At 35.6% G+C, this 13,729-nt stretch overlaps 2 protein-coding genes across 2 annotated transcripts; one reads left to right on the top strand and one right to left on the bottom strand.

The window, feature by feature from the left end:
* The first annotated feature begins 2,192 nt into the window (after nucleotides 1-2,192).
* Nucleotides 2,193-3,257, top strand: LOC141602342 (non-specific lipid transfer protein GPI-anchored 10). Its single transcript, XM_074422642.1, has 3 exons — nucleotides 2,193-2,631; nucleotides 2,755-2,829; nucleotides 2,942-3,257. Exons 1-3 carry the CDS (start codon nucleotides 2,271-2,273, stop codon nucleotides 3,079-3,081), a joined length of 576 nt encoding a protein of 191 aa, XP_074278743.1. The 5' UTR covers nucleotides 2,193-2,270; the 3' UTR covers nucleotides 3,082-3,257.
* Nucleotides 3,258-3,487: 230 nt separating this feature from the next.
* On the bottom strand, nucleotides 3,488-5,137 carry LOC141602330 (uncharacterized). Its single transcript, XM_074422632.1, has 2 exons — nucleotides 4,581-5,137; nucleotides 3,488-4,013 (listed from the first exon to the last, which is right to left on the bottom strand). Exons 1-2 carry the CDS (start codon nucleotides 5,001-5,003, stop codon nucleotides 3,840-3,842), a joined length of 597 nt encoding a protein of 198 aa, XP_074278733.1. The 5' UTR covers nucleotides 5,004-5,137; the 3' UTR covers nucleotides 3,488-3,839.
* Between the last annotated feature and the right edge of the window lie 8,592 nt (nucleotides 5,138-13,729).

Here is a 13,729-nt window from a genome sequence, read left to right as displayed (position 1 = left end):
CACTTATAACTTGTTAGTGTCTTGATGCTTGGATGGACACACTAAAATGATTTAAGATACTCTCACCATCCCGTTTTTATGTCTTACTTTTTATTTTAGGATGATTTAAGAAATAAAGATGGCAAAGGAGGTGACATCAAAAATCAACTTTTTTCATTACTTTTAAATAGAAAGGGGATAATTAAGTTAAAAAACATTAAGAACAAGAATGGGACAATAAAATTAAACGGGAGAGAACAATACAATGGCTCTTCTCTAAGATGTCGATTAACTTGAGATAGGCTGAAAAATACATAGTCTCTTGAGTCACGATCTCTTAATTTGGTCACTTTACAAAAATAACATGATTGAATTTCAGATATATTTTTCTTCTGCTCTGTATTTTGATTGAGGTCAAATTGACTATTTAGCATGTCCACACATTTTAATTTAGTTTTTATAATAAGCATATTTATTTTATTGTCGATCAAGGCTATTTTTCTTTTTTGTCAATTTGGAAAAGATTGCTAAACTAAAACTATTTTAATAAGTAGTTTTATCATATTTTTTGTCAGTGCTTGGTTCCGAACTTTGCGTTTTCTATTTTCGGTTGTTTTGTATACTCTCTTTTGGTGCTGTTGAGAATGAGGAATTTATATTGGAAAAAGATGATCATGATAAGAAACGTTTACACTCATTCACACATGACATATTTCACGTAAGAGTCATTGAATAGGTAACCTAATAGATAAGACAAAGTTATTATGCATAATACTAACTAATACGTCACCGGCTTAAATCCCCTCCACCTTAAATTATAATGCTCTTGTTGCTCATTTCGGAGTCCCAAACACTTATAACTTGTTAGTGTTTGAATAGACACACTAAAATGATTTAAGATAATCTCACCATCCCATTTTTATTTCTTACTTCTATTTTAGGATGATTTAAGAAATAAAGATGCAACGTATGGGGTAGGGTGGCGGAAGCGTCTTGGTTCGTATTTTGGACTTGTTCGTGGTTAAATGCCATTTTTGTGAAATTTGAACGGATAAATATTTTTTTTTGAGTTTTTTTGTGAATTTGGAGATATTTATCAAGTTAGACCTATAACTTGATAATGGTTGGAATCCTCGTAACGCGACAAGGAAGTTCCCCTTAAACGTTGGAGCGCGTCCGCGGCTTAAGTCGAGATTCGAAAATGCATCGATCTCAATTTTGTCTCTACACTCGTGTGAACCACACTAGTGCTTTGACGGTTTTAGAGAAAAGCTTCTCGAAAACAAGTTTTAATTTTTTCAACAATTGAGTAAAAATGAATTACAAGCAAGCCTTTTATAAGGTCTTAGACCGACCTAGGGGGGATGGGGGATGACCACATTTGACCTGTAATAAATATAATTCTACCTAGATCCTAGCATAGTCTAACAATTTAATTTTATGTAGAAAAATTAAGTTGACAACATAGATTACAATGCAAGGCGAAATAAATCATCTTGAATTTCCGCAACTGAGTTTCCACACAGCAGCCACCGTGGGCTTCAGTCCCGTTTCCCTTGGTTTGCGTGCTTGCTCTTATTTGTCAACCCGTAACTTGATTATCCGTCATATTTATTTTGGGCTTAATTGGACGGGATTTATTCGTGATTCCCGCTGAAATTTATTAGAATTTTTACCCCCCTCTATACGCATCAAAAGATGGCGAAGGGGGTGAAATCAAAAATCAATTTTTTTTTTCCTTAGTTTAAATAGAGAGGGGATAATTAAGTTAAAAAATATTAAGAAGAAAAATGGGACAACAAAATTGGACGGGAGAGAACAATCCAAAGGGCTCCTCTCTTGCATGTCGATTAACTTGATGGGCTGAAAAATACATACAGTCTCGTGAGACACGATCTCTTAATTTGGTCACTTTACACAAATGACATGATTGAATTTCAGATATATCAGTTGGTGAATTGACTCAAATCACAAATTCCATAAAATGCAGACTTCACCCCTTCATTAGTTAGCCATGATTCACGATCATGCAAGATAAACAGGCAAAAATGTACTCCAAGTTCAGTCTCTATGAAGTTGTTATCTGATAATATCACAGAAACAATAACTGCATGCTAAATAAACACACCTTAGGCATGAAAGTAAACAACTCATACACAGTAAAGCAACACTTGTTCTCTCCTCCTATATATTCTCTCTAAACATGTACAACATTACCACATTTTCATTCAGTAAAAAAAGAATTGTCTAAAAGTCGAGAATTCGAGATAAAAGAGAAATTCAAGGCAAAAATGGTTCACTTCCAAACTGGTATTATCACTGTTACTGTACTCCTGATATTCCATGTTGGCTTGACTCGCTCACAGACGATTCCCTCTGATTCGCCTCCCCTTTTGCCCCCCATTATGGAGGAATGTGGGTCTAGCATCTTCCCACTGGCCCCATGTGGCCCTTATGTACAAGGCCAGTCTCCGGAAACCAACTTGCAGTGCTGTCAGAACCTTGCTCAGGTGTACCATGATCAACCTGGTTGTCTGTGCCTTTTCCTCAATGGCACTGCTTTGGCCGCTCTTCCTATTAATACCACCCGCGCTCTTTTGTTGCCTAAGCTCTGTGATGTCCATATTGACTCCTCTTCTTGTTTGTCACCAGGTAAACATTACATTCCACATCTCTAATTTCTCTAGGAAAAAACTACTGTGGGTGATTATGATTGAGTTAAATTCTGAAAATAAAACTGTGGAATTTGACAAGTTTTGTGGATGATGGTTATAGGCAGTAATTCAGCACCTCCTACAGCACCGTCATCTCAGGGTTCATTCACAAGAAGCCCAACTACTTTTACTGCAGGTATGGATTTCAGAACTTACAGTTTGTTTCCCTGAGATACGCCATGGTGAAAATGTAACTCTTTGAGTTGAATAATTAGTTGTAATATAATTCAGAGTTTCTCATTTTTCAGGGTCTCCTACAGTGACAGTCGCGCCAAGGCCAAGCACTGTGCGATTCGGGATGGGGATTAGCTCAGCTTACAAGATTGCTGGGGTTCAGTTCGGAGTACTAGCAGCAGTCTCTATATTGTTAGCAACTTTACTTTGGTAGGAAAAAAAAAACACAGGAGAAGTGTAGTATGGCTGTGATTAGGAATGTTTAGGAGAAGGATACCACAGCCGGAGTATTTGTTCAGTCAATTTCATCTTACTTCAGTTTATGTTTCCTGTTTTCAAGTTACTGATCTTGTTATTAATTCGATAATCCACATTCCATCCTCGCAAAAACCACTCACCCTGTCCTCTTTTACCGTAGCATAGATACAAGAGCGTAAAATGTAGGGGAGCGACTAGAAAGTTGCTCTCAGGATAAATATATGGTCAGAGCGCAGGACTTTAGCATCATATGAGTGGACATTGAAGGCAAGATCTGCTATTTCTATATGTTACAGATTAGTGATGGAATTCTCAAACAAAATGGAAGACGGAACAGAAAAAAAATTGAATTCAGATACTCATGCTTATGAATAAGAGCGATAACATTAAATCTTCAATGTTTCGTTTCCTAAAGTCAAGGCAAGAAAGAAGAGAAAATTGCCTATTTTTTGTTCTTCTCCACAACAGTACATATTACTATGATTCAAAGCCTTGGAAACGAGAGCATAGGAAGAGCACCCATTCATTAGAATTTATCATATATCGTGCTTACACAAGGGGCATAACCGTGTAGTCCACAGATATAGTGGCAGTATGAATGTAGAGCTAAAGCACATGAAATGGCTTACAAATTCTATATGTCTTCCCATTAGAGATCCAAAAGCGTATCATACATAGCCCGTGTTTTGCAGTGCTTTCTTCTGAGACTTGTCATCATTCCAACGCCGGAGCCTCCTCTGTTGGGTTAGACTCGAAAATATCCGAGTCTGAAGCGTTGGGATCCTCTAACAGATCCTGTGATTGAATTGATTCCTTGTATGCAGGAGTATCTTTAAAATCTGTTGCCCCTTCATTGTATGTTGCCACAGCAATTGCACATGCTACCAGCTACACAAAGTGCAAATCAAACATTATATCCATCAGTGTCGTCTATTAGACACAGTGCTTTGTTATAGAAATTAAAGCATTGAAGGGAACCATTTCGACATTAGGATAAAATCTTCTCCAAAGAGAAATCCAAATGACGGGGAGGCAGAGAATAGAACAAATATGATTCAAGAATCATCAAGGCCAACCACAATATAAAATACAATAAATGTGTTAGATGTAATTAATCAGTTGAACACATACCATTTACGCAAATACTCAAATAAGACCGTGTATTAATCATCATATCATTACCTAAGGTGCATAACATAGAATAATAACATATCCAATGTGCAATACACTATACACTAAACTAGTTTAGTTGGTAATTTCACGTGAGTTGGTCCTCATGACCTGGGTTCAAATCCCGTCAACATCAAAATTGTCCTCGTACTTGTAGTAGATAGATTTTAAGTTTTTAACCAGCAGTATTATTAGTGGTTAAGAGTATTTTAACCAAAGATAAACAAACGACTGATATGACTATACGAATAAGTAATCAAGAGATGCAAAGAGGGGAGTAGATACCGCGAAAACGACACCAAAAGCCCACAAATACTGAACAAAGAAACCAAGAGCATCCCACTGAGGACCTTCAAACCAATCAGGTTTATCACCAGGAAGTTCAGGAATAACAAAACCATCATCAGCAAAAACATCTTCAACAACACCACCATTAACATTATCTTCAACATAATTCTTGTTTTTTTCTTTGATTTCTTCCTTAGTTGTTGTGCTAGATGATGTTGTTCCTCCTCTTCTGTTTTTGCTGTCAAACTTGGTTGTTCTTGGGTTAAACTTACCTGTTGCTGCAACTATGTAACATGCTTTTCTGGGGTTCATGGGTTGTACACAGTGGTTGCTACGGTGGAGAGAGAAGTGAGTTATACTGGTGTTTGTTGTGGCGGATAGTTTGGCGCCATTGATGGGGTTATTGATGGTTAGCACCATTTTTGTTTGAGTGGATGAGAATTGTGATGAGGCTTTGGGAAATTTTTGTAACTTTTGATTTCTGTTTTTTTTTTTAAGTCCCTAGAGGTTAGACCTTACCCGCTTGGAATAATCAGACTTGAATTCAACCGCCGACCCGGTTTCCAAATTGAGGATCTAAATATACAATCATTATATTTATACCCTACACCTGGGTGTCCTACTTCTACTAGTTAAAAAATAAAATAAACAAAAATTAAAAGATAAAAAACCACTTTTTACAAAAATTAAAAGATAAAAACCCACTTTCTTAAGCCGTTATCAGTTCTACGATTAACATAAACTCTTCTTCCTCTCATTTCAAACCTAGATCTTCCATACTTATCAAAAGAATTATACATAAAATTTAATTTCCATCCAACCTATTAGTTTTGTAATCATAGATTTACGTTTTGAATGATTATCTACTAAACAGGTAAGTGTATTAATTGAATTGAATTTTTATTTTTTCTCTCTCATTATTCGTTGTTAGATTTGTGATTTCAAGGGTGTGATTAATCATATGGAATTATCATATTCACTTTCAATTTCGTGAATATGGTAATTTAGTTTGATGAATATTTATTACCTAATGAGATATAAGATATTCATTTTGAGTTTAGTGAACATGATAATATAATTTAATGAACATGTGTTATGTATTATGATATTCTCCATATGAAATTACTATATTCATTTTGAGTTTAGTGAATATGATAACATAATTTGATGAATATGTATTGCGTAGTGTCATATTCACCACATAACACTATTATATTCATTTTGAGTTTAATGAATATCATAGTTTAATGTAATGAATATGAGTCATATTCACCCTATGACCCTATTATATTCATTTGAGTTTAGTGAATATGGTACTTAATTTGATGATTATGAATTATGAACTTGAAAATTTTCAAAACGACTAGATGAAAATTATGAATTTAATTAATCTAATATAATTTTAAAGTTGAGAAATTGAGTAATTTAAAAAAGAAGAAGAAACAATGAAACATGACTTGAAAACATGTACTGGGTAGTTATTTTTTTTGTTTTGTTTTTTATTTATTTTTAATTTTTCTATAACTTTTATGGGAGTATCCTGCTCCATACTCCTGGAAGCAGGATATAATTTGCCCTAAACATCTAACCCAAATATTTAGCATCATATATTGACTAGTACTCGATCTAATTGATGTTTTCTAGGTCTAAGACTATCCACAATGATAATTTAACCGATTTTCATCCTACACTTTTTCTGTATCTTATTCCTCGGCCACCTCAACTTTTCATCAATTTTGTAATTTTGAGGCATTCTGATTCAATTTTATTCATTTTGGTACTAGTCTATCAAATAAGGCAGTTAAGGACTTAAGTTGTAGATAATACTTGATTTGTTCTATTCAAGCCTTGGGTCAAATTAGCCTTGCTAGCTCCATTTGCCACCAAAATAAACCTGTCAACTGTGTCAAGTGGGTCATTTGGGTTGAATTCATTTCTTACTCATTTTTTTGTCGATTGGTACATTTGGGGACATTTTAGGTCAATTTTATTCATTTCGGATCTAGTCTTTCAGATAAGTCAATTAAGGTTTCAAATAATATTTTCGAGTCTTTGTCTAATTAGCTTTTAACAGCTTTACTTACCACCGTGTGCGATTAACATAAACTTAATATGTATGTTACAACTTACAAGACAGCTGAAATTTTCCCTCATTAAGATCTAATGTGGCAGCAAAGGTTAGACAACACTTAATCCCCTACTTATACCACGATTCTTGATCATTAATCTTTACTTATTTAATCTGTACCACACTAATCATAACATGAACAATCATGTATGAAAAATCATGTTTTTAATAACTTATTCTTGCTTGTGGATGGCCGATTGCCTATGTAAATGTTAGATGTTACTATGTGGTTGGAATCCCTCCTTGTGTGCTGTTTGGTTTTTACTTTAAAAACTCCGAGTTAAGATATGTCCTTCCTTTTTTTCGAAATGATGTTGCCTGGCTTAAGAGACTGTCCTGATCCTTATGAAAAATAAGACAGTGTCACAATATGGTATGTGGCATGTATATTATTGACCATTTCTAATTGGTGTCACTTTTATTTTTAATGACGAATAGTATAGAGTACCACAAAGCTCATTAATGTGCACATCCCCCTTGCGACGGGAGTCGCAAGGGGCAAAACAAGGGGGTGAAACCATTTCCCGACATGGCTCACAATATCCATCTCATCACCTCCAACATCCACAATCACAATAATCACATAGACACAATTCATCTCACAACCAATCAAACAAATGTATTGAGTAGGGAAACCCTACCTTTTTGCAATCCAAGCACTCATAAGCATTCAATTGCAATTCTCCATGAGACTGTCACTTACACACAATAATCATATACCATCACTATAAACCCTAATCAAACATCCATAACAACATAATTTCCAAATCCCAAGTTCTAGGGTTAGACTCAATGGAAACCGATTAAATAAGATGGATTAAAGACTAGAGATTAAGACTTACTACGCAAATGATACGGAAATAGGGAAACCCAAATGCTCAAAATGATGAATCCTTACTTGGAAGATGATTAAGGTGATTGGAGAGAGTTTAGAAATGTAATTAGGTTTTATAAAATGTTTTAAGAAACTGACGATGATAATATGTATTTCACCAATCACCTTAATCAAAACCGCGGAAAACACATTCCCGACCGGACACTCGATCGAGTGGCTCAATGTACTCGACCGAGTACACACTTATCGACTGAGTGCTACGACAACTCGGTCGAGTGACCCCATGTCAGAAGCCTGACCAAGACACTCGACAGACTGATAAGGTTATTTTCAGTCGTTTGGCCTTAATCAAAGTAAATCCTATAATATTACTAACAAATAGCTAGCGGTAAGTAAGGTATCGTATCCACATGGAGGCGGTAATAATCAGTTTGCTAATGTCCAAGTTCGTCTTAAAGTAACAATTTTTAGGGGTTTTGATTGTTTGATTTCTAGCAACTAATAACAATTTAAATAAATAAGACGATTTCAATAATATTAAAAAGGTATAGGGATTAAGTTCGCTAGGTAGTTATTCGGGGGTGAGATTTAACTTATTGATAGAGCAATTTATATTGTTTAAGGTCATAAGACCGGTCGATTCTAATATGTCCTCTAGATATAATCTAACATGCAACCGCTATCATTAAATTAGTTCTATTCAGTTGTCGTAGCCTTTACTAGTTTTAACCCGATCGGTGAAAATCCTAGTTTATGCAATACTAATTAATTAACCCTGCAGAAGCTAATCAACTAGATTCAAACCAACAAACTGAACTACAACAAAGAGCAATCAAGCTAATCGCTTGACACTACTAAGTCTATAACTGACTCATCCAATCAAGCTCGAAAGTACTCCAACAGCCATGCCCCATCAATAAGATATCTACGAAAATACGACGATAAAGTAACCGCATATGAAATTCCCATTTATAATATAGTTTACTCTCCCACCACGAGTCAAAAATTAAAGAAACAACAGAATTAAAACACGACACCAAATCAATAACATCTTCAACAACACCACCATTAACATTATCTTCAACATAATTCTTGTTTTTTCTTTGATTTCTTCCTTAGTAGTTGTGCTAGATGATGGTGTTCCTCCTCTTCTGTTTTTGCTTGAAACTTGGTTATTCTTGGGTTAAGCTTACCTGTTGCTGCAACTATGTAACATGGTTTTCTGGGGTTCATGGGCTGTACACGGTGGTTGCTACGGTGGAGAGAAAAATGAGTTATAGTGGTGTTTGTGTTGGTGGATAGTTTGGCGCCATTGATTGGGTTATTGATGGTTAGCACTATTTTTGTAAGAGTGGATGGGAATTGGGATGAGGCTTGGGAATTTTGTACCTTTTGATTTTTGTTTTTTTCCTAAGTCCCTAGAGAGTAGACCTTACCCGCTTCAAATAATCAGACTCGAATTTGACCGGCCGACCCGGTTCCCAAATTGAGGACATGAATATGACCCAAAATTTAATTGATAACCAGAATATTTAGCATCATTAGTTGGTTGCACCGCGCGCAAAAGCGCACGGTCCCCCAAGATATTTGATCGTTTACATCTCATGTGCATGTTAGCGTTGTCCTTTTGTCCGAGTGTACGTATATATTTACCGCTCACAATGAAACTATTGGTGTTGTATTGTTTTGATGATTGACTCGAATGCAAACAAATTACAAACATTTGTAAATAATCCATTTTTTAGCTTTGCTGAGAGCATGAATATCAGAATATAACTTTTTTGGCGTGGATTGTTAATTGTTGAAGAACGCAATTACATGGAATACACAAGACATTAGTAATATGTCGTAGCTTGCGAAGTAACAAAAATAAATATACCAGACTCGGTTCAATTATACATAACTCTAATAGTAAGTCCTAAACATTTTCACTCAAAATTGACATTTATGAACATACACTGCCACCTTCGTTATCATTATCACTCTCCCTTCGACTTCCTCCTCCTCCTCCTCCTCCTCATCATCATCATTATCTTCCTTCCCACCATCATCATTATCGCCTTCATCATCTATATCCACAAACACATCACCCTTTATAGCAGAACTAATTTAATTTAATTTAATTTTCGACCATTTGATAGGTTTATCTAATTATCCTAATGACTCTTCCATATTCCTCCTTCCCCTTTCCTTATCTTCCCTCCCCCTCCCCCGCCCTTCCCTATCCTGGTCTTCCTTGTCCTCCTACTCCCATTTCTTTTTCCTTGTCGCCCTCTTCCTCTACTTCTCCTCTTTCCCTTTTCTCTCCTCCTCATTTCCTTTTCTCTTTCCATATTCCTCCTCCTTCATGACCTCTTTCACCTCCTTCATTCCCTTTCATTATCTTACCCTGCCCCCTCCATGTCCTCTTTCTCCCATTTCCTCTTCCCCGTCTATTTGTCGTGCTCTTCCTCTACTCCTCATTATTCTCTTTGATAGGCTATCGCACACCTAACAAAGATAAATACCCTAGTAACTAACAAATGAATGTAGTAGTATGGATCGAACACAAGGAGACGGAAGTTGCTAAACAAGTTGTCATGGAGCGAATTTTATCAAGGTTGATTAACGATTAGGTGTTTGGTTTGGTTTTAGAAACAATGATAAAATAATGAAAGAAAACAATAATAAAGAAGAGTCTAGGGGAATCGGGTCACACATGCAAATAATTAGTTGGTCATGTCAAACTAGGAATTGATAAAAATGATAACTGTTTAGGTCTTATGACAACCACCTCTCGGCCTTATTGTCAACCATAGAACGGGTTCTAGCGAGCTCTCGCTATTACTAGATCGGTCTACTAAAACATGCTTAGTTAAATTCAATTTTGTTCCTCTCGACTTTTAAAAGTGAATTAAGAAATTTAATCAAAGATAGTGATCAATTATCTAAGACTAGCAAACAACACAAGCATGTGATAGAAACTATTAAACGATATTATAACATCCTAATTTTACAATTACAAATATATTTATGCATGGCTCCCCTAATCCCTAGACAAATGAACTACTCACACATAATGAAAACTAAGCTATTAACATATGAAAACATGATGATAATGGAATAATGAAATAGGCGGTATAATGATTAACAAATGATGAATTAACAAACTAACTAGTAGTTAAGATGACAAAGGAACTAACAAAGTAAGTACTAGAAATAGAATTACCTAAACAATAGAAATGAAACATGGAAATGAAGAACAAGGTAGTAAATGGAAATAACTTGAAATGTAATTTGTATTACAACTTGAAATGCTTAAAGGAATGTTTGTAGCAACTAAAGAAAGCTAAAAGAAATCTAAATTTTATTCTGAAAACTAAGACTAAGGCCCTGTTTGGCAAACGGCAGAAGCAGATTAATGATAGCAGATAGAGTTAGCAGAATATGGTTAGCAAATTTTAGTAGCAGGTTTGACCATCATATGAAATTAGCAAAATTTAGAAAGCGTGTTTGGTAACTAGCAAATTATATGACAAATATACCATTTCCATGTATAAACTCAATATGCTATTACAATATGCTGCTATTAGCAGCATATTCAAAAACAGTAGATTCCGGCCAATATGCTGTTTGAATATGCTATTAACCAAACACGTAAAATTAGTAGATTGATTGGTCAAACTACTATTTAAGCCGGAATCTACTAATTTCACCTAATATGTTGTTTACCAAACAGGGCTACCCCTTATATAGGATTAGGGGATGAAATGTAAATGCCATGGGGGGGGGGGAAGGGAACCCGATCGGGACACCCTATCTCGATCGGGGTCATGGGTTTCCAATTTTTCTCTTAATTTCGTCTTAACTCCATGCTTGATGATGATGTGGAATCCAATGCTTGCTCATTCATAGGTCCGACTAATATATCTCAGGGGTCAAATGGGATCCAATGCATGCTCTTAACTTCATCTGTGCTTTTACTTGGGCTTCATTTATTTATTTATCCACCAACCAAAGTTGGTTTCTTCAAGATCGGGATTTCCAATTCTTCCCAAACGCCCCTCCATGGTCAAGACTTGCTCTCATTAGCCTCGTGAACTTGAGTGATTGCTAATTTGACGGGAAAAAGCTGCCAAAGGCTTCTTTTCCTACAAAATGCAATGAATACAAGCAAAACACCTAGAACACGGAATTAGCTCACAAATACACTTATAGAAGTGCAATAATCAAATAAAGCCAAGCTAAAATAGGGAGTAAAATCATATATAAATTGGACACATCACTCTTACCCTTTTTTCCTATTGTTCTTCCTCTTCCTCTCCTCCTCATTTCATTTCCTCTTTCCCTATTACTCATCTTCCTTAACCTCTCATCCCCCACCCTTTCATTCCCCTTTCCTTATCTTCCCCTTGCCCTTGCCCTTGTCCTTATCCACCCTCCTCTTCTTAGTTCTCCTTCCCCCACCCAATTACATAGGTCCATCCAATGCCCTAATTGTTCTTCCATACTCCGCCTTCCCTTTTCTTTGTCTTTTATCCCTCACCCCTCACCCCTCTCCATCCTCTTACTCATGGTTCTCCTTCCCCCATCTGATAGGTCCATCCAAGTATAGGCAGGTCATTCAGAGTTTAATACTCGTGTTCGACTACTTGGTTCTTACCTAGAAATATCAACATCTCTCTCTCTCTCTCTCTCTCTCTCTCTCTCTCTCTCTCTCTCTCTCTGCTGTTATAGGTACCGTGTCCTCCAAAATATGACACCAATCACCACACGCACTTGCCACTCCACCCCATCTTCCTTGCTGCCACCTGTAGATACCCGTATCTAACTGTCGATATTGAATTTACAGAAATCCCGTCAGCCACCCGATGATGATAAGACACGTGTATTCTCAGATAACGTGCTTGTGATACGAATGCGTCACATGGATGTCAAGCAAGTTTACGTCGACAGTTTTTGTTAATTTAAATAGTTATTTAAATTGACATTTTGAATGTTTTGAAATAAACAGTTATTTGTTTCTTTACATTTTATTTTTGAAAATTTATGAAATAAAAGTTTTTATTTCATTTATATAAGAGAAAATTGTTGATTACAGCCTTTTAAAAATCACTTTTTGAAAATTACAGCCTTATATAATTTTTTTTGAAAATTACATCCAAAATATTACTTTTCTTCTAAAATTGCACCAACTTGAGATTTTCGGTGAATTTTGATGATGTTTTTATGATGTTTGGGGTGATTAATTGGTTTGTGTCAAGGAGAGGTAAGAAATCTGGGTAAGTAGGCTCTCAAATAATAAAGGATACATCATAAAAACATTATCAAAAATCACCAAAAACCTCAAGTTGGTGCAATTTTAGAAGAAAAGTAATATTTTGGATGTAATTTTCAAAAAAAGTTATATAAGGCTGTAATTTTCAAAAAGTGATTTTTAAAAGGCTGTAATCAACAATTTTCGTTTTAATTATTTTTGAAATAAATATAATTTATTTCATTCGATTTGAAGTTAATTCGAGTTGCGAGCTTTTATTTACGATTTATCGTTATAAATTGTTTTTTAAAATTTTTTATTTTGGATTTTGATTTTTGGCTTAAAAAATCAAAAGTGTGATTTTGTGACGGTTTTTATTTATCGTTTTATATAATTCGAAGTTTCGAGTTTTTAAAGCGGTTTTTAAAACCAATTTTTGAAGCGCTTTGAGGAGCGATTTTGAAGCACGATTTGGGCCAACTTTTGGCACGAATTTCGAGGCAAGTTAGAGCCCAATACCTTCCCTTCCACCTCAGGTTCAAACCCCACCATAAACAGCCCAATTCCTTCCCTTTTCCACACCCAAAACCACGTCCAATGCAGCCCACCTAAATCCCGTATGCCCCTGTTTTGGCAGCCCAAAACCCGCACCAAACACCTACCTTTTAGCAATCTTCATGAGCTACCCGAATATGACTCGATTCCGTCTCATGAAACCGCCACACCCTATACAAATCACATAATACTATCACAATACATCCTACACTATTATACCACATAAAACCCCTTATTATTACCCATTAAGTACTCATATTATACATGCTAATTACTAATTAGTTACCCAAAACAAAACCCCCCAAAAGTTAGGGTCCATACTAATTGATAAATGATAGATCTCCACTTACAAGGTTAAAGGAAGGAAGGATATGGTGACAAATCCTCTAAAC

Source organism: Silene latifolia, chromosome 1 (assembly GCF_048544455.1).
Source record: "Silene latifolia isolate original U9 population chromosome 1, ASM4854445v1, whole genome shotgun sequence".
NCBI classification, from domain to species: domain Eukaryota; kingdom Viridiplantae; phylum Streptophyta; class Magnoliopsida; order Caryophyllales; family Caryophyllaceae; genus Silene; species Silene latifolia.
The sequence above is the reverse complement of the archived record's forward strand: the minus strand, read 5'-3'. Positions and strand labels throughout refer to the sequence as shown.

Coding starts and splice junctions, on each gene's coding strand:
- LOC141602330 (XM_074422632.1), bottom strand. CDS start 5,003: ATGGTGCTAACCATCAATAACCCCATCAATGGCGCCAAACTATCCGCC. Junction 4,014..4,580: donor CTTTTGGTGTCGTTTTCGCG/GTATCTACTCCC, acceptor CACTTTGTGTAG/CTGGTAGCATGTGCAATTGC.
- LOC141602342 (XM_074422642.1), top strand. CDS start 2,271: ATGGTTCACTTCCAAACTGGTATTATCACTGTTACTGTACTCCTGATA. Junction 2,632..2,754: donor CTCTTCTTGTTTGTCACCAG/GTAAACATTACA, acceptor TGATGGTTATAG/GCAGTAATTCAGCACCTCCT. Junction 2,830..2,941: donor CCCAACTACTTTTACTGCAG/GTATGGATTTCA, acceptor CTCATTTTTCAG/GGTCTCCTACAGTGACAGTC.